The 21,211-nt window shown below is 33.3% G+C and overlaps 1 protein-coding gene across 1 annotated transcript in view; it reads left to right on the forward strand.

The window, feature by feature from the left end:
* ADGRB3 (adhesion G protein-coupled receptor B3) overlaps window positions 1–21,211 on the forward strand; it is a 907,908-nt gene that overhangs the window by 380,095 nt on the left and 506,602 nt on the right. The window contains exons 5-8 of the mRNA XM_044676017.1: window positions 2,739–2,903; window positions 4,169–4,333; window positions 16,079–16,180; window positions 16,620–16,726. Of these exons, the coding sequence (XP_044531952.1) occupies window positions 2,739–2,903; window positions 4,169–4,333; window positions 16,079–16,180; window positions 16,620–16,726 (539 nt within the window). The remainder of the gene's footprint in view (window positions 1–2,738; window positions 2,904–4,168; window positions 4,334–16,078; window positions 16,181–16,619; window positions 16,727–21,211) is intronic.

Below are 21,211 nucleotides of genomic sequence, written 5' to 3' on the forward strand. Positions count from 1 at the left end.
GGAACATGAGCTTAAATTTGGTTTTTGGTCAATACACATCCACACAACTTCAGACATACATGTTTCTTCAAAACAGTATATATATAACAAACCTTTCTGAATCAGAGAAGAAAATATGATACTTCATATTTGTTGAGAGCGAGGCCCACTCCAAAGATATTTCATTCTAAGGGAGCCAGATGTGAACCCCTGAAATTTTCTATCCAACATTATTCTTAACCTGACAAATACAATGAGTAGGATACAATACAATGAAACTTTGAAAGAGTTGCCTTAGAAGGAGACTGACAGATGAACATATCCTTTTCTTTGGCCCCCTCTTTAAAAAGTTTGTCCATCACTTGTCTAGGAACTTCTAGTCCCAACCTTGCTTTTAACTAGCTGTGTGACCTTAGCAAAGTCCTTTCTAGGGTATTGTTTCCTCAAATATAAAACGATTAACTGGTTGTAAATGATCATTAAGTTTCCTTCCAATGATAATATTGTGTGATCCTATAGCAGAGTGACACACTGGGAAAGAGTATTAAATTTGGAATCTAAGGCCTGACGTCCAAGTTCTTAATGTGCTACTTATTCCTTGTTTGATGAAAGTTGCTCTACTATGTGGGTGATGAATATGTGTAAGATTGGCTCTCTTTACCTGAGTACCCAGATTAACTTAACGAAACTGACTGTCTTTGGGACCCACAGTGACTTGGAGAAAGTGACAGCCCTTGAGAGAATAACCATGAATAAAGCAAGCTGAAGTAATCAAGGAAACCTGGGATGGGATATTCAGCTAACTTTAGGTCTCATGTTATAGTGAGAAAACTTTCTCTTTTAATCTTGGGCCTTGACTATAGTACACCTAGTGCTAAAACTTAGTGGATCATTGCATTGTTGAAACTTTGAGACTGAATTACTTCCTACTTTTAACTTGCTGTCTTATAGGAAAAATATGTGCCAGAGAAGTCCTTGTCTTTACACCTGGCAATATGTCATATCCATTCCAAGGAATTCTTCAGCCATACCACCCCACATTTTTTTCTGGATAAGTCCCTTCTCCACCTCCCTATTATAAGTATTGCTTATGGAGTGCCAAACTTTGAACCTTTTTTGTACTAGACCAAATTGTTCCATGCACATTTTTGTCCTAGCTTAATAAAGAATATCTTGATCTTAAAGGAATCACATCTTTTGGTTATCTTCTTGGTCTAGGCAATGGGACAGAGGTCTCTAGTGGTCTCAGTAGAGTGTTTGCTCCCCATTGGGGGAAAGAAAGACCCTAAGTTTTATAGAGTTCTTGACTCAGTTTACACCTGGAATAAGCTATGCAATCTGATAGACCAAACAGGTAAAGATTGTATAAGATACTTTTTTTTTTAAACCCTTACCTTCCGTCTTGGAGTCAATACTGTGTATTGGCTCCAAGGCAGATGAGTGGTAAGGGTAGGCAACGGGGGTCAAGTGACTTGCCCAGGGTCACACAGCTGGGAAGTGTCTGAGGTCAGATTTGAACCTAGGACCTCCCGTCTCTAGGCCTGGCTCTCAATCCACTGAGCTACCCAGCTGCCCCCTATAAGATACTTTTAATAGAAAATAACTGTGTAAATATCACTAGCATGATATTATTAAATTGGCATTTTAGGATCTTTTGTTTCATAAACATTAAAAGTATTTCAGATAAGTCTTTACTAGAAAAATTTTTCTTTGATTATAAGCATTCTCTTTTTTTCAAATCCTGAATGACATCATAAGAATCTTTTATCTCCTTTATAATTTTGTTGTTTTGCTAATTTTTCGTAATAATTTTTATAAATTGCTCTGAATTACAGATGAATTTTTCCATCATTGATGAAGAAGTAAGCATTTAACAAACATAGCTAGGAAAATATAGAAGTATGCTAGAAATCATAGCCATGGTCATGTTATTTAGGATTCTTTTTTTAAGCCATAGACTTAAAAAAAAACCCTCTCTGTTTACCTCTGATTTTACTTTTTTTAATTTTATCTTCTTGTGAACTTTCATCATATATTTTTGATCTAGAAGATCTAACATGAAATGAACAGGAAGGCATAGTGAAAAAACCTATGAGAACTAGTTTTAATATGTATAGAAGTACATAAAAATTATATTTGAACTCATAAGTGACTTTTCCCCTTCATAGTGGAAAATATTCTGTGTAAAGGACCACAAGCCATAGGTTCAAATCCCAGAATTAGCACTTCCTATTGTTGTGATCTTGAATAAGTCTCAGAATCAGTTTACTTATCCATAAAATGAGAACACTAATACATACCACCTTCACAAGTTTGTTATGAGGCTTAAATGAAATCAAATTTGGGCAAAAATTTTTGAATATCTAAATTTCTCTTTAAAAGTAATGCATTATTAGGACAAAGTGCTTTGGTTAAGTTCTTTATTTTCTTTTCCTTTAAAAAAATAAAGCCTTTATCTTCTGCCTTAGAATCAATATTTTTGTATTGGTTCCAAGGCAGAAAAGTGGTAAGGGCTAGGCAATGGGGGTTAAGTGACTTGCCCAGGGTCACACAGCTAGGAAATGTCAGAGGCCAGATTTTAACCTATGACCTCTCATCTGTAGACCTGACTCTCAATCCACTGAGTCACCCAACTGCTCCCAGTTAAGTTCTTTCTTCAAAGGGACTATTTGCAAATTTTATTTTGCTCCAAAGTTTCCATCCTGTAGGATCTTTCTTTATTATATCTGTCTCCATATGTCTCTTTCTGCTTTTGATAGTTGATGGACAATGGCAGGAATGGAGTTCCTGGAGTCAGTGTTCAGTGACATGTTCCAATGGCACCCAGCAAAGAAGCCGGCAGTGCACTGCAGCTGCTCATGGTGGCTCTGAATGCAGAGGTCCCTGGGCAGAGAGCAGAGAGTGTTATAACCCAGACTGTACAGGTAAGATGAGATCATCAGACATAGATTCTGCCATCACCTCTACATGCCCTGGAAACTTCCTTATACCAGTCTTAGCATCTAAACCATAAGATAATGAATTTTATGAAAATATGATGTTAAAGGATCCTTGCTGTAAATCAATCAATAAGCATTTCTTAAATACTTACTGTATATCAATTACTGTAATAAGTACAAAGGATATGAAGAAATTTTTTTAAAATGATCTCTGCCCTAAGAGTTTAAATTCTAGTGGGAAAATAATATGTAGATAACTATGTACATAAAAGTTATGTATTGTGAAAATAGGGTGTAATCCTAAAGAGAATGCACTATGAAGGTTGGGACACAGTTCCTTGCATTTTATTATAACACAAGTTAGACTCTTATAAATTATGCTATAGGAAGGCTAAGTATAAAATAATTATTAAAGAATGACAGAATTTATTAGGATTCTGCTTTTCATTATTTATTTTGTATGATTTCCTATTATGGATAGCATTAGATGTATCTTTAACAATTTTGAAAAAGGTAGCTAAGTATAAATCAATAGAAATATTATAGGTAACAAAAAAGCATTTTATTTTAAAGTCTAGGGCCACTATTTATATGCTTCAGTTTTTAAATGACCCATGATTTCATGAATGTAGGCATTCTCTTAACTGTCAGATGACACACGAGTATTTTAAGTGGACAGAGTTCAGAGTTCATAAGTTGTTACAGAGGGAAAAAAATGTCTACTGCTTGTTGAGCCAGCCTTCTGGGAATGCATCTTTCCAAATATACCTAGACTAATTGTTACATGAGAGCCTTAAGGACTGTCACCATAATTGGGATTAAAAGTCTTCTTTCAGTTTCATAAGTTCTACTAGAACTTCATGTTATCTTAACATTGCCTTAAAAAACCAACAATAATATGTCCTCATCATTATGAGGCTTTAGAAGAAGACTTTTATGGAAGAGTAGAATTATCTATCTATCTATCTATCTATCTATCTCTTTCTTTTTTCTATCATCTATCTATCTATCTGTCTGTCTGTCTGTCTGTCTGTCTGTCTGTCCGTCTGTCCGTCCGTCTATCTATCTGTCTATCTATCTCTTTCTTTTTTCTTTCTTTCTATCTATCTATCTATCTATCTATCTATCTATCTATCTATCTATCTATCTATCTATAGCTTAGTACAACATGAAATATTCCATTCTATTATTAAGCTTCTTTATATAGTGTCCAATGGACTTGTGACTCTTTCTTCTGTTATTTGCTCTAGCAAATGGCCAGTGGAATCAATGGGGTCACTGGAGTGGATGTTCCAAGTCATGTGATGGAGGATGGGAAAGGAGAATAAGGATTTGCCAAGGTGCAGCAATAACAGGTCAACAATGTGAAGGAACTGGTGAAGAGGTCAGAAGATGCAGTGAGCAAAGATGCCCTGGTGAGAATTTTCTATGCTTGCTATATTTATTTAGAAATTGGGGAGGGGGGGAAGGATAGAGATGGAAAAGGATTGGAAGAAGTAGAAAATAGAGAAATAAAATCCTAAAGCAAAATCTTTCTTTATATCTGTCTTTATAAATTGCCTTGATATTACATTTATTTGTATTGACTCGTAATAGAAATAAATCGAAAAGACAACTAACTTTTAAAAATTATTGATATTTTCTTTTCATTATATTTTTGACATATGTGCTATTCCTTATTCTTTGATATGCCTTTTATCTCTACACTTTATTTACCCTTGTCTAAATTGATAAAATGTGGTTTAGTGGATAGAGCACTGGATCTGAATTCAAAATGAATCCAAATCCAGCCTTAGATGTTTAGTAGATGTTTACTATCTCTGTGACCTTGGGCAAGGAATTTAACACTGGTCAGAATCACTTTTCTCATCTATAAAAAGGGAAGAATAATAGCACCTACCTCTCATGGTTGTTGTGGGGATAAATAAAATTCAAAAAGTAATTTTTAAATCGTAAAGTGCTATTGAAATGCTAGTTATGATTATTAATATCATGTGAAATTATTCCTATCACTAAGATGATCTCATTTCAAGCTATTTTATAAAACATACATTTTTATTTTTAAAATCCAAACAAATTTCAGCCTTATACAGAAAAATTTAATAGTCAAAGAGATAATATAATATGCTCCTTGATATAAAAGAAATAGAATACTATGATAGGGAAGAATATTATATATATTGTCAGACTCAACCTTTGCATCAGACATTTCTGGCTATTTATTTTTCAAAAGAGATTTTAGTATCAACTAATTAAATGAGATGTTATAAAAACAAAAGTATAAATTTAAAATATTAATTTTACAGAAGCTTAAGTGGTAATATAGTATAATAGATGAATATATTTCTAATCAACATACCTAGCTTTAATTCCAGGTTAAATGACTGATTTGTCTAGGTCCACACAGTTCATAAATGGCTGAGGACAAATTAGAACTAGGGTCTTTTGATTTCAGGTATAGCTCTCTACCCACTAACCACCTAACTTATATAAACTCTAAAATACATTATAAATGATAGTTGTAATAAGTGGTATGAGAGTGTATTGTGTAGTAGAAAGCATTCTCTGTTTGGAATCACCAAAGAGTTGAATTTCAGTCCCACTTACAAAACTTGCTAAAGTTATGATCTTGAGAAAATCTCAACTTATTCATGTTTTTAAGTTTCCTTGAACAGTTCAGCCTCAACTGACTCACTTTAAATGTGATAACAATAATATACATACTACCTATCTCACAAAGTTTCTGTCAGGATTAAATGAAAGAATTTGAGGAGGAAAAAAATAAGAAGAATGATAAGGAGGAAGAAAAGAAGTAGGAGGAGGAGAAGGAGGTGAAGGTAGAGGAGGAGGAGAAGGAGGAGAAGAAGGAAAAGGAGAAGAAGAAGGAGAAGGAGGAGGAGGAGGAGGAGAAAAAGAAGAAGGAGGAGGAGGAGAAGGAGGAGAAAGAAAGATGTAAAGAAGAAATCTTGTTTTCTTTTACAAAACTGAAACATTATTATTGTACTTCTTAGCCTAATCCCCTTTCCCTTTATTAAAATGATCTGGAAGGAATGTCATCATAAGATCCCAAATCAGGCCTTAATTACCATGGGAAATATCTAAAATATCTAATTCTATTTTAAATTTAAAATAGGTTGAAGAATCACAGAGTGCTACCTAACATCTTCATTTTAGAGAAGAAGCCTAACAATTCTTTAGGGAGCAGACTATTTTTTTCCCTCTAAAACCCTTGAATTTGTACTAAGTATCCATTTCAAGGCAGAAGAGTGGTAAGGGCTAGGCAATTGGGGTTAAGTGACTTGCCCAGAATTACACAGGTTGAAACAATCTGAGGCCATGTTTGAACCTAAGATCTCTCTAAGCCTGGTTCTATCCACTGAGCCACCCTGCTGCCCTGAGACTATTTCTTACCATTAATGAAATCTTTTAAATTGCCCGAGAAATGACCACTCAAATTTGTAGGAGCACACTATAGAAATGAGGAGAAGAAAGAAAGAAGCAAGTGGACTAAGAAGTGCATAATTGCATGCTTTAATATAGTTTTCATAGCAATCAAAAATTCTGTAATTCTGAAGTCTCTGATATGGAATAGGTTTCCGAATGTGATCGAATGGGAAAAAAAGTCCTCCGATTTGAGAGAGCTGGTTTCTAGTATAAATTCTACCACTAACTTGCTATCTCTGGTCAATCATTGCAATTCACAGGGCCTTACTACCCTCTTCTATAAAATAAAAGGGTTGCCCGAGATACTTCCTTTAGGCTAGCTTCTACCTACTGTATTTTACTTTTTAATTCTAAGCACAAGGACATATACTTATTTATTTTTAATTTTTAAGTATTAAATATAAATGCATATATTAATTTTATATCTATGCTATATATTTTATGTATGAAAAATATAAATGTAGTTTTGAATTGTCATTAATCTTACATATACAATAATATAATATGTAACACCAAAAAAAGATATGATTTGCTATAAACATACGATAATTTTAGAAACTTTCAGCTTTAAAATTATGTGAATTGGTATCAGTTCTGACTTTCATTCTCAAAGAATCTCACAGTCTAATAAAGACTCTAATAGAATTCAAGTAGAAGAGTCAGCACTTGATATTTTTCCTCTTTCAAAGGTTTTCTAAAAGTATATCAACTTCTTTCCATTTAGACAATATGTTAAATGGGGTTAAAGATGGACTGTTAGTTCCTTGGGGGCAAAAGGTGCTGGATTTTTGTCTTTACTTCCTTAGCATCTAGCATAGTGCCTAGCATATAGCTGTACTCTAATTGGCTTAAAAAATCAGAAACTCTATTTTGTGGAGATAATAGAGAAGAAGCAATGCATTTTTCAAAATAGGAACAAATTCCTAGGAAAAGCTGAGGTTAACAGAGGTTTTCCTAGGCAATAGCAAATCTTAGTTTTGAAAAATCTCTTTCCTGTAATGTTTTGTGGAGGAGGACAAAATGCATATAAAACAGCACTGAATATTACCTTGTTCCCTGTCTGCAAGAAATAAACACATTTAGGCATTTATTTTGTCTTGTAAGAATTTTCATTAAAACTATAAGCATGATTAAATAAAAATCTTTTGGTTTTTGAAGCTATCTGAACCAATTTCTCAACATTTAAAGGATTTTTTAGCTTGTCCTTTGAAACCGCATTTGTAACCACAGCAGTAAAATGGTGCTGCTGCAAACAGATTTTCAAAGATTGCCACCTGCTGTTAGTAAAATATTTTACAAATTTATTTACAGAAAAAATCCTCTCGAGGCATTATTGCTCTCTAGATTTGTTTAAAAGCTTACATCATTTAAAGCAAGCTGTACTAATAAGATGCCTTGAGAAATGTAACGAATAATGCCATTCATTTGTTTCTTTGAGGTGCTAACCTTAACGTTTTCTTTTCTCTGATTTCTAAATCAAGTCATGGAAAAACAACCACAAATCACTTTCAAGCATGTAAATAACTTGTTTTCATAATTAAACTGAATTATATATTACTGTAAATCATATGTAAAAGAGATGATCCAGTTGCAATGAATCTAGAAATATGTATGCCCTAGGTAATTTCTTTTGAATGTATCCCAAATGTACCATTTCTATAAACAGAAAACAGAGACAGGGTTCAAAAGAAAGATGTGGTAGTTTATAACAAATATGCATCTGTGAAATTGGAGAGGTGTTGATGCCAAATTAAGGACAGTGGTTTGTGGGTTTTTTTTTTCTGGTTTAGTTCCTGATTTGTGTGGTAATGGAAACTGATTAGAAGAAAATGAAGTGAGGAGGTAGAATGGGTATACTGTTCTTCATTTTTAGTAATAATGTTATTAAAGTTTCTTCTTAGCACGGCAGACTTTGAAAAGAACAAATGGTTTCTAGGGCCAACTTGATTTGCACACTTGACTGTAATGGTTGCCCTTTTTAATTCTGCAGGGCCAATAACAAAAATTTTTGTAGTGCTGAGTACATGGTTTCAACTGATACCATTTTATTCCAAAATTGGATTTATGGAATATAAATGGAGAAAAATCACAAAATTCCACAAATTACTTTATAGGACATCTTTTGTTTTTTTCAAACACTACCAAAACTTCAATGTTTTTTAAAGGAACATATTTAGCTTGTTTTATTTTTAGTACTATTTTATGTTCCTTACTAATTTTTCCCAATAAAAGCTACCACAGATTTCATTATTGTATTTAAATTTATATCTCACTTATTTTGGTTGCAAGACAAAAATTCAAGTATTCTAAGAAATTTTCCAATTTCAATAATAAACATAATATATACATAGCTTTGGCTTGATGATTAATCATATTGATAATAAATCATCTCATTTCCTATTCCTCAGATGCACATTTGATATGAACTGCATCACCCTACTTTGGTCTCTGACCATGATTCCTGTTTATAGAAATGAGTACACTTGGGACACATTCAAAAGAAATTGCCAAGGACAAGTATATTTCCAGTTTCGTGGGAATTGTATCTCTTCTTCATAATATTTTTTTATTAGGTCATTCAGTCTTATCTGACTCTCCCTGACCCCATGGGTCATAGCTATTCTTGGCAAGGATGCTGAAGTAGTTTGCCATTTCCTTCTCCAATGAATCCAGTGAGCCACCTAGCTACCTCCTACATATCATTTTCAGAAATATATCATTAAGATTAATTGTGAAAGCAAATCATTTATTTGCTTGAAAGTAATTTAGAAACCAGAGGGAAAATGTCACAGTTAGCCCTATAGCATCCATGATCCTGAGAGTGGTCAAAGCTGCCTCACAGAATTCCATAGTGCCCCTCCCAAGAAGGGTGACCTGGCTTTTTATACCACCTTAAAGAAACAAATTAATGGTGTTATTAGGTTTATGATTTTTTAATAAAAGATCTAAAATAACCTGTGTTTTGGACCCTCTCCTCATCACTTTACTTTTGACCTTGGTGATCTCAACATGGTATAGTAGTAAGAATGTTGGATTTGAAAGTAAAAATATTTCCAGTTCAGAGCCCAACTGTTAATTATTAGTATTCTCAACCCCAAACAGGAAAGGAAACTTGATGACCTTTAAGTTTCCTTCTAACCTCTTGATTTATGGTCTTAGAATCTACTCCCATGAGCTAAATTATCATCTTTAAGTAGATGAGAACTAGATTTGTGTACATATACAAGTACATATTAAGCTCCTACTATGTGTTCAGACATGGCAGCTGGATGCACAGTGGGTAGAGCACAGCAAGTCAGGAAGATATGAGTTTTGTGGGATTCAAATTGCAGAGTGGAATTCTAGCTGCGGAGAGGGGGTCAGGCCACAGCTCAGAATTCTATAGGGCCCCCCGAGAACTTGGAGAGAGGGGGCAGTTAAAGGTGAGACTTCATTGCTAGAGACCCCTGGCATCTTGCAGCTTCCCAAATATAATAGTTCTCATCTCAGTGTAAATACTGTTGAAAAATCTCCCTCATCCATCCTTTCCAATCTTAAATGATTTTACTCTATTCATATTATTTTATATCTGTGATATATACAAATAGTATTTCCAAAAGTACCTTTTCTAAAGTTATGAAAAGCAAAGTTTTTGCCTTCCTATGTCCAAAGCCTAGCATGGTATTTGTACATAGTAGGCGCTTAATGTCCCTTTAATTGATTTAAATTAAAATATTTTCTTTAAGTCTTCTGTGGGGAATAATATAAAATACATAAGATGATACAATAAACAAAAGAGTTTAAAGAAAAGATACTTCTGCTTCATCTCCCAGCCCGATTTCATGACTGAGGGTTGTAGGAATCTTTATTAAACAAGTTGAAATGCCTCATTTTTAAATTTCTACTTACTTTTCAAATTTCTTTAGTTGGTTCACAATAATTCATACAAAATTTTTGTATTTGAATTTTTAAAGGAGAGATAAATTCTGAGGTATGGGATAATAATGTCTAACACTGTATCTCTGTGTGTATCTGTGTATATATTTGTGTGTGTGTGTGAAAGAGAGCGATTATAAACTCCTTCAAGATGGTACAGTGTCATATTTGTCTCTGTGTCTGCCCTAGCATCTATAACATACTTGGTATTTAACAAATATTCACTAAATGAATGAAGCATACAACATATATTTTAAATTGGAAGATAACCTAGAAGTCACCATATCCAATTTCTTCATTATATAGTAATTAAGAAACTGGGGACAAGATTAAGTGGTTCAGTGGAGAGAGTGCCAGGCCAGGAATCAGGAAAAGTCACCTTCCTAAGTCCAAATCTGGCCTCAGACATTTATTATATGTGTGACTGTGGGTAACTCACTTAACCTTGTTTGCCTCAGTTTCCTCATCTGTAAAGTGAATTGGGGAAGGAAATAGTAAACCACTCCAGTATCTTTGCCTAAAAAACCCAAATGGGGTAGCAAAAAGTCAGACATGACTGAAAAATGACTGATCCAACAATCATTGTCAGTGCGATAGTATTTGAAGGAGTCAGCGTTAGTAATCCAGTTGTCTTTTGCCAGGAATTCCCATGCCCATTTTCCCACACATTCTGCCTTAGTCTTTTTTTCAGAGAGACACTGACCATTCATGTGTAAAATTAGCAATCCCAGTTGTAAACACAGATATTGACAAAGATTCCACAATAAGAGCAGTTAGTAGGTAGATATAGAATATGGATGAAATTCATTTTATATTGTCTATTTGCTTTTTCCAAGTCACTTCACATACACAGTGAAATGTAGAATAATAAGTTACAACTCCAGAACACCCCACAAGAGAGAGCCCATCTCTTGTTTTAATAAATATCTGATTCAACATCCAATTCTTAGAAAGAAAAAATAGCCATTGCGAGACAGCCCTGTCTACTCTTCCTAATTAAATCAACTCAATTTTATGGTCATCAGTGAGGAAGAATCACAGACAGTTCATCCAGCATCAATTTGTGTGCTACATATTGCTGATTTTCACTCATTGTACCTGTTGCCATGGGGATAATTATTAATGTGAATTTTTTCTTCAGCTTACTAGCTGAAACTTTGAGAGAACTCTCAAAACTTCAGCCCCCTGGCCCTTACTTCTTAAGCTTAGATTGAAAGGCAGCTTATTAGATTCAGGCTAATATTATCCATTCACTTGTAATTTAACATTATGAGATGCCATGCTGCTCAGTTTCAAATCAGAACATAGAACAATATTTTTTTCATTGGTTAATCTTTGTTATTTCTCCATCTTGGACATTATATTAACAACACATCATAAAAATGACCTTAGTTTAGGCTATCATTTGAAAATAATAATTGGTTTCATGTATTTGACAGATTTTCATGTGGAACAGAAATTAGAATGATTTTCCCAGTGCAGAAACTCAAGAATAAGGAGGTGAAAGTTGCAAAGGGGCAAATTTAGTTTTGTGGCTAAGGAAAAAAAAATCAAACTTCCTAAGAATAAGAGCTATACAATAATGGAATAGGCTTCTCTGTGAGATTGTGGTTTGCCCTTAATTAAATATCTATAAGCAAAGTTTTGATATGCATTTGTCAGAGATGTTTAGACATTTCTTTAAGGCAGCATGTCCGATGGAAAGCACCTGGTTTTTGGAATCAGTGGACCCAAGTTCAAGTCCTGACTCAGCTATTTAGTACCTTTGTCACCTAGACTATTCACTTACCATCTTTAACTTCCCTTTACTCATTCAGAAAATGAAGGGGTTGAAATAAAGGACTACTGAGGTCTCTTCTATATCTAAGTCTATGATTAGTTGGCTACTTAGGTCCATTCCAGTTCTAAGAATATTTTATTCTGTGAGATGCAGAGAAACATATTGGATTAAAAAAAATAGCCTTCGAATCAGGAAAATCTGATTGCAAGACAAACTCTAGCACATACTTTTTGTATGATTGTGAGTAAGATACTTAATATCTGAGTGTACCAGGCAATTTGATAATATTATAGTTTCCTGATGATTTCCTGGTCTGTATGGTATCTACACTAGTTTTCCTTAAAAGGGTTAAAATCAGAATTTCAAACTTCTGCCCAATCCCCCCAAAAAACATAATAAAATTCTTACTTAGAGCTTAGCAGTAACTAATATTAATATCAATTATGAAAACTACCAATAAATAATTTGTGATGTTTAATCACAAACAAAAGCTACACTTTAAATATATCATTGGTCATTTAATTTTTTTTTTACTATATCAAGTCCTAAATTATTCCTTTGATTATATTGTTTTGTTTTTATCTTGATTGCATTACAAAGTGATGTTCATACATTTATTTGTTGAGTATGTGTTGAATGTCTGGTCTCCCAGATATATTCATTTGAAGTATTGTTCAGTTAGAATCAATTATTATTAATACAGAAATAATAGTATGTGGCATAAGAACTAATTTCCCACACGAAAATGATTTAAAATCTGTACAATGTTTTGCTTTTCATATCAGACATCAAAGTCTTTTTTACTAGATAGAGATTAGCAGTTAATTATTAGGTAATTGCTCCCTTATTTTGGGGTAGAATGCTAATCACCTACTGGTAACAACTACATTTGTGTGGCATTTTTGAAATGTGTTTTTATCTTTGTATAAAAAAAATGATTGGCAAAGTGAGATGGAAAGAGCAGTACCCTGAGAAGCAGATCTGGGTTAATGACTCCCCACTAAATCCTCCATCTTCTCCTCCCCTCTTTTTCTAGCATATTCTAGCAGCATAAACTTCATCAAGGGACATCATCTCTATTGGTTCCACTGTCTTTCTTTTTAGAATCTTATATACCTCTATAAATATAATATAAATTTAAATCAATATATATAAATATAATATAGGTGATATTGAAAGTAATTTTTTGTTTTGAAATTCTACATTTCTATAGGAAAACTGGGAAATTCCACCTTATAAAGAGATTAAACCATCTCTTAGCTTTGTATAAAGAAACAAACATCTTGCAAATAGTCACATAATTGACTGATAGGTTCAATATTCATACTAATCATGAAGATTGGAAGCTATTGACCAGAGTGACCATGTATTTGCTGTTTTCTTAATCATGTGTAAACTGCTTCAAATTGAATTAGGGAGACTTTATTTATTCATAATATAAACCACATTGGTTCTCCTTAGCTTTGTCTGGATGGGCCCCGGATGCCAAAAATGCTCATAAGAAAAACTGATTTTTATATTTTGCATTTGCTGTTTTTATTGATAAACATTTCTTCAATAACTGACTTAAGTCAGTAATGTAATTTCATAGATGCAGGTATCCTGGTTCTTCTCCTTAATACATGCATTTGTTGTTGTTCAGTCACTTTTCAACCACATCCTTCTCTACCATCACCTTATTTGGAGATTACTTGGTAAAGATACTAAAATGGTTTGCCATTTCCTCTTCTAACTCGTTTTACAAATGAGAAAACTGAGGCAAACAGAGTTGAGAAACTTGCTCAGGGTCCCACAGCTAGTCAGCATGACTTGCCTTGAGCAAGTCATTTCCACTCTTTTAGTTTCTTTACTTTTTTTTTTCTTTTTAGTTTCTCTACCTTTTTTAGTTTCTTTTTAGTTTTTTTTTAGTTTCTTTACCTTCAACTGAGGTGATTGGACTTGAAGTACTCTTAGTTCTCCTCTTACTCCAGATCATGAGATGAAATCCCTCTTCCATTTGAACTCTGCACAGGACACCCTCCATAAAAATAGTGAATACTTTTGCCAAGTATTTAGTTCCTCGTTTTAGGTTTCTCATAATATTGGTAAGCAGAGGCTCATTGAACATAGCTCTTTCTGTATTTATATCTAATAAGAAATTTTATATAATTTTAACCTATACATCAGAAACTTATTTGTATTACAAAATATTTTAAGGGTGTATTTTGCTATTTTCTAAAAAATCAATAATAAGACCTTGTATTCTCTTCACCTCTCAATTCATCATGAGAATGAAAAGATGTGGTCTATTAGGCCTTCTCATCCTTTCAGCAAGAATATCCTTTAAATAATAATACCTGATATTCATATATACCTGCTATGTACCAAGCACTGTGCTAAGCTCTTTACAAATACCGTCTCTTTTCACTTACCCCAAAACCCTGCGAAATAGATGCTTTTCTCTCAAATTTTAAATGAAAAAACTGAGGCTACTAAGTGTCTGAGGTTGGATTTGAAATTAGGTCTTGCTGACTCTGTGTCTAGTGCTTTATCCACTGCACCACTTGACTGCTTTTGTCTAGAGCATTTTTATAAAGATTTTATAGAAATAAGAAAGTACATGCATGTGCTGGTAGCAAGTAAAGATGCAGCTGGAAAGTGGAAAATTAGTGCCATGTCTGGTTTCAGTGATAGTAAGAATTTCAAAATTGATATGTTCTAGGTCTTCCAGTAACATGTGAACACATTCACTATGTCAGTTCAGTCAGTTGTGTCCAACTCTTTGTGATTCCATTTGGGATTTTCCTGGCCGAGATACTGAAGTGATTTAATATTTCCTTCAACTAATTTTCCAGATAAGGAAATTAAAGTAAACAAGGTTAAGTGATTTGCCCAGAGTCACACAGGTAGTAAGTATGTTAGAACAGATTTTAAGTCAGGGAGATGAGTTTGTCTGTCTCTATCCCGGCACTTTCTACTATACTACCTAGCCACCCATTGTTTTAAGTATTTCAGTATTTCATGAAATGTAAAATACTATGCAAGTATTAGTTACTATTCTTCAGTCAAGTATCCATTTAGGTAAGTGAAACATGGCTGGACTCATTTTTGTAAAATACAACCAAGACACCAGCCATTCCCAACTGAAGAAGCAGAAGCCTTACATAAATATAAATGAGGGATATTTACTCTCTCTCTCTTAAAAATATTTTAAAGTTCATTTTTCAAAAGGTTCAGTTCCAAATTCTTTCCCTCCAGCTGCTGCTCCACCTGTTGAGAAGGAAAGTACCATGATGCCCATAATATATGTAAAATCAAAATCATTTTTCTTTTTCTGTGCTTATTTCAAATAAATATTTATTCCAAGTTACTGAGGTCTCCAAATATTTTGTTGAATTACAATCTAATAAATTCAGAAAGTAAAAAAGTAAAATAAATATATCCAAAGATGGCAGAGAAGGTCTACCTGGACAAAATTATTTCTGTAATAGTTTCTTTTTGGCTTGCCACTGACAAAATATACAGCATAAAACTGTTATTATGGAAATGTGAAATAATTTTGCCTCAGATTCGTTAATAATGGTATATCAAATAATCTTATATGTTATAAATCAATATATTTTATGTGATAAAATTTCATATCTTTTAAATTCATTTAAACAAAACAAGAATTTAAAATAAGCTCTTTTTTACAGTTGCTATTTCTATGTATGGTCTAAAAATTATAGTAATTTTTTATTTGACTATATATCTACAAGTCTATTTCATACACAGAGGAAAATTACTTATATCTAAAGTAATAGAGTCTTCATTAATGGCTGCAAAGACATTGATGTATGTCAGCAGTATATTATAAAATGAAATCCAGGAAGGAGAATTTTTAAAAAACAACACTTTTTTTCACAAATTCAGTAAAATTAAGAAAAAATAAAGAATATGAATGATTTCCACATTTAAAAGGGTACATATGATGATTATTGCCTCTTAAAAATAGGATAAATACTTTGATTCAGGATTTACCTTTCTCTGTTTTCAATCACAGCACCTTATGAAATATGTCCAGAGGATAATCTAATGTCGATGGTGTGGAAAAGGACTCCCGCAGGGGATATGGCATTCAATCGATGTCCTCTGAATGCCACAGGTACAGTAGAAAAAATAATAAAATAAAAATTAATGATTGGCATAAAAAAAGCATCTTCTTACTGTTTATATCATCATCCTTGCACCATTTTCTTCTTTACCTTTGAATAAGATGTTCTAATAGCTAAGTAACAAACAACAAATTTAATGGACTTTGTGAATTGTTTTATTTTAAATTAAAACCTATAAGCAGAATAGTTATTTTGGTTTTGGGTGGTTTTTTATGTGTTTGTTTGGTCTTTTTGCTAAAACCATTAGTGTTTTCATTAGAAAGGGTATGCATTAAGGATAACCAAAATAGCAACAAAAGTTGATACGTATGATTTAAAAAAAAAAGAAAAAGAAAAAGGAAAAACTACCTCTTGTCTGTATTGCATTTGTTTTGGTGCTTTCCAGCATCTCCCTTATAAAGATTTTTCTCTATTCTTTGTGACCTGCAGGCACCACTAGCAGACGCTGCTCTCTCAGTCTTCATGGAGTGGCCTTCTGGGAACAGCCAAGCTTTGCAAGATGCATATCAAATGAGTACAGACACTTGCAGCATTCAGTAGGTGCAAAGCCAGCTTTAGTACTTGCTCTGTTTATTCTTTGCTAATGATCTCCGTGTGAGAATTTAACCTTCTACTGTGGAATCAAATCAGAAAAATAACTCTGATGAAAAATGCCTTTGAGAAAAAAAAAGAACTGTGACAGAAGGGGTTTTTTCTTCATAAATCCATGCTAAATTGCTTTGTTCCCAGGGTTTTTGTCATTGTGGTGGTTGTTTATTCTGCTATTTAAATGAAAGAACTCCCTGTATAACATAATGAAAAGGATTTTTTCTAATTTGGTTCAGTTTCAAAGAAGAGAAAAATCACATATTTTGGCTAATAAAATATTTTCTTCAGTAGAACATGAGACTTGCTGTTACTTCCAGCCACCCTTGTAATTTTATGACACTTTAAATTCTTTATTATTCACTAGCACAAAAATGGTGATAGAGATGCATCTTTTAGATATCGAATTTCTCATTGCAGTTTAAGACTGACACATGTGCAAATGACTACTTGCAGTGTTACTGCACCAGATTACTAAGAAAATTAATTACTCATGAAAGATTACGTAGGCCAAATGTTCCAAAGATAGCCTCTCTTTCCCCACACACCATTGAATTATTCATAAAGTGAGATGCATGAATATTTTGAGGACAATTAAATTATGCTTGACATTTTACAAGCACAAGTCAGTATCATTATCTGGGATGGTTGTACATCAGTGGGAGCTTCCTTCTCCTAAGCATTGTGGGAAGTATTGCGGAATTAGAAAGTGACTCAACTTAGCTTTTGGACATTAACAACAAGGCGTTTTAGTTAAGATGGCTTAAGGATGATTACACTTAGTATATATTTTTTTGGCTAAAGACCAAATAGTAACTAATGTGTGTTTATGTTTTCTTTCTGAAAACTACTTTTTTAAACAACACCTCATTGCTTGGATAATGGTATATAAGAGAAATATTGGGTGAACTTGGCTTTATAGAATGAAATTCAGCATTCAGTAAAATTTAAAGAATTCCATTTGGCAATTGCAATTAATATATGAGGAGACAGCTTTCAGAATTAAAGTATAAGAAGGATGATTCATTAATTCACTAATATTTTTCCATGATGGAAATCTTCAAATAGCTCTTCCACTTCCATTACTTTAATTATGACCTCTCTAGAAATGATTCTCCAATCTTTTTCTACACACTGCTATTTCTTGCTGAAGCTCCATTCTTACATTTTCAAATCATGGCTGATTATCTCCACCTAGAAACTGAAACTCAATAGGTTCAAAACAGAATTTCTCATCTCAACCCCCAATAATTCTTTCACTAATTCCTCTATAGTGAAATCCAGGTTAAAAACCTTAGTGCCATATTTGATTCTCTCTTCTTCCTTATCCCTGATATCCAATCAACTATTAAGTCTCCTCAATACTTATTCCATAAAATCTACCCCCTTGTTTCTCCTCCTACTGAAACCACCCAAATTTATGTCCTAATTGCTTCTCTTCTAAATCATTTTAGTAGGATTTTGTCAATATGGTCACTATGCCAAAGATCCATCAAGTCAGAGAAATAGAATGCAAACTTCCGAGCCCTTATAGATTTAGTGCCCTGTTTTTACCTTCTAATTCAATATGCATCTGGACAACATTTTTATTGTTTTCTTCTGTTTATCCAGATTATGCCAGTAATTCTTTTATCTGTCTTCCTTAGCCTATCCAAAGCAATCTTTATTCCACTCTCCAAGCAATCATCCCAATATATAATAATGTTATTCCTACTTGAAAATTTCAGTGGACCTCCACTGACTATGGAACAAAATTAAATGCTTATTTTACTATTCAAGACCCTCTACACCTGAATTCAAACCCAGAATCAGATATTTACTAGCTGTTTAACCCTTGCTAAGACATTTAGTATCTTTCAGCCTCAGTTTTCTAATTTGTTAATGGGGACAATAATAGCACCTATCTCTGTGGGTAGTTTAAAGATAAAATAAGATCATATTTGCAAATCAGCATGCAAACTTTGAGCAGGTAGGTGATGCATTGGATAGAGTACTCAGCCTGGAGTCAAAAAGACTCATCTTCCTGAGTTCAAACCTGGACTCAGACACTTACTACTTGCTTGACCCCAGATAAATCACTTAATCCTGTGAGGAAAAATTATTGTTGAATTATATTTATTAGTATTATTTCTATAGAAAAACATCCATTTTCCCCCAAATTCCTTGGCTTCCAAGATCAGGCTGAAATAGACCAGTCGTTAAGGCATCTAAACTGGCTCAGATCTTTCATCTTTTGTACAAAGTTCTTAACTTTTGGAAAGGACACTCTCCCTAAGATTTGAAGGTTAAGAAATCTATTGTCTTTTGTTCTCGCTGAATATATCATCTAGATTTTGGGTGACTAGGGCCCAGTGGAGGAGAGAACCACTGAAAGCACAGTTGAAACAACTTGTTAGAAGGAGCTGGGCTTCATAGGTTCCTTGATTTCTTAACATGCCAAAAAAAGGAGTCAGCTAGGGTTCCTCAGCTGGTGAACTTTCACTCATTTGAAAGCAGGGTGGATTGGAGTTTTCCTAATCTGATAAATATCTATCTCTACTATGATGAAATAATGAAGGAGGAGTGGAGATCTCTAAAATCACCTCCTCTTTCAAAATACTCACCAATGGGCATTGCCAGGGAAGATCCATAAAATGAACTGTCATACCAATAAGAAAGGAGATACACCTCCCTTTTAAAAAGAGAGTCATTGTTCATTGAGGGTCTTTTGCATGAGAGGCTGATGGAAGGTCCCATCCTTTGTTAATGGACAGTATGCCCTATTAGTAAATCATGTTATTTCTTGTGAAAATTTATCTCATATCATTTACTGGTTAAAATTCCATACACTATTATTTAGCACTAATTGATTACCTTAGTCTCTTCATCTGTAAAATAATCTGGAGAAGAAAAATGGCAAACTACTCAATATCTTTGCCAGAAAACTCTAAATGAAGTCAGGAAGAATCAAACATGACTCGAAAATGATTGAACTAAACAACATTGATAAAAAAATAAAAGAGAAAATAATGTGAAAAGTAACTTCTCATGGAAAGGCATTAAAAACTGCAGAAGAGAAGAATCAGGATAATTTTCAATGGATAATTGGCTTTCTGGTTTGAGCTGGCCCCAGCAAAACACTCTGTATAGGAAATGGTAGACAGGCTAGGTTTAGTGAACAATAAAATACATGAAAGAGAGTATAATTCTGTTGTCTCCTATTAGATTTTTGGGTGTATTGGCTGTTCAGTAAAGGCCAACACCTCTGGTTTACCCTCAACTGACAGATACCTAGATAAAGTTGGAAAAACCCTCTCTATACAATTTCATCCCATCACTATTAAATGTTCTAAGTCAGCCTAGAGTCAAATACACATATCCATTGCTATAACAAAATGAAAACATATCAAAATTATTGTTTGCTCCAAGTAATTCAGTGGAGTGTATCCCTGTATCTTCTGGAAACTACTCATCTCTCTATAAAATACTAGATAAAATACTAGATAAAATTATCCAATCGTTGAACTTTGGTAATAAAAAATGACTGATAATTTTAAAAGTTAGGTTTCTGTTATTATTTAGCACTTGCTTTTTAGAATTTATATCTTAAAGACTCATATCTTATAAAGAAAGCACTTTCTGATATGACAGACTGATAGAGAGAATTGTAAATTTAGAACCAAAAGGGAAATTAAAGGTCTTCTAGTTCAATTCTTGCATTTTATCTGTGAGAAAACCAAGGTTAAATATCTTGCCTAATGTCATACAAGTAGTAAGTGACAGAATCAAAGTCAGCGGCTCTTACTCCAAGTTCTTTTCACTGACCCAAAATAGGTAAAGCATAGGAATTAGAAGAGAAGGAAGGTGTCATTAATATAATTGCTTCTTATATTAAGTTTTCAGAAACTGTGAAAAACTATAGTATATCTTACAGATGGGCTGTAGGAGTTATTACTTAAAATAGTACATAAATGTATTAGTTTAAAAGTAATGTATACATTTATAATGGGAAACTATGAACAGTTTTTTTAAGGAATCAATACAATAGAGATAACTGCACTAATAGAAGGTGTTGAGTAAAAGAATAAAATTATCTGAAGAGTACACCTACTCTTTGAATCCTGACCCTGGAAGACCTCTTTATGTTGAGAGAAATGAGACAATCCTAGGCTATGAAAAGGAACCCATATTTAGACTACAATCTCTTTATCCATTCATTGGTTGATCTTGCTAATTTAAATTAAGTCTGAATGACTTAAAAAATAAAACTTTAAAGTGTCCTATGGTTCAAAAAATTCACAAAATATTCTAAAGTGATCAGCATTAATTGCAACCCTGAGGGAAAAGAGTTGAAATACAAACCCTTGTGTACCAATTCAATGACAGCCATAAAGGAATGAGAGAATGAAAAAGAAGAAACAAAATATTTCTTTATTGTTTCCTAAAAGCAATTTTCC

The sequence above is a fragment of the Gracilinanus agilis genome, chromosome 4 (genome assembly GCF_016433145.1).
Source record: "Gracilinanus agilis isolate LMUSP501 chromosome 4, AgileGrace, whole genome shotgun sequence".
NCBI lineage: Eukaryota > Metazoa > Chordata > Mammalia > Didelphimorphia > Didelphidae > Gracilinanus > Gracilinanus agilis.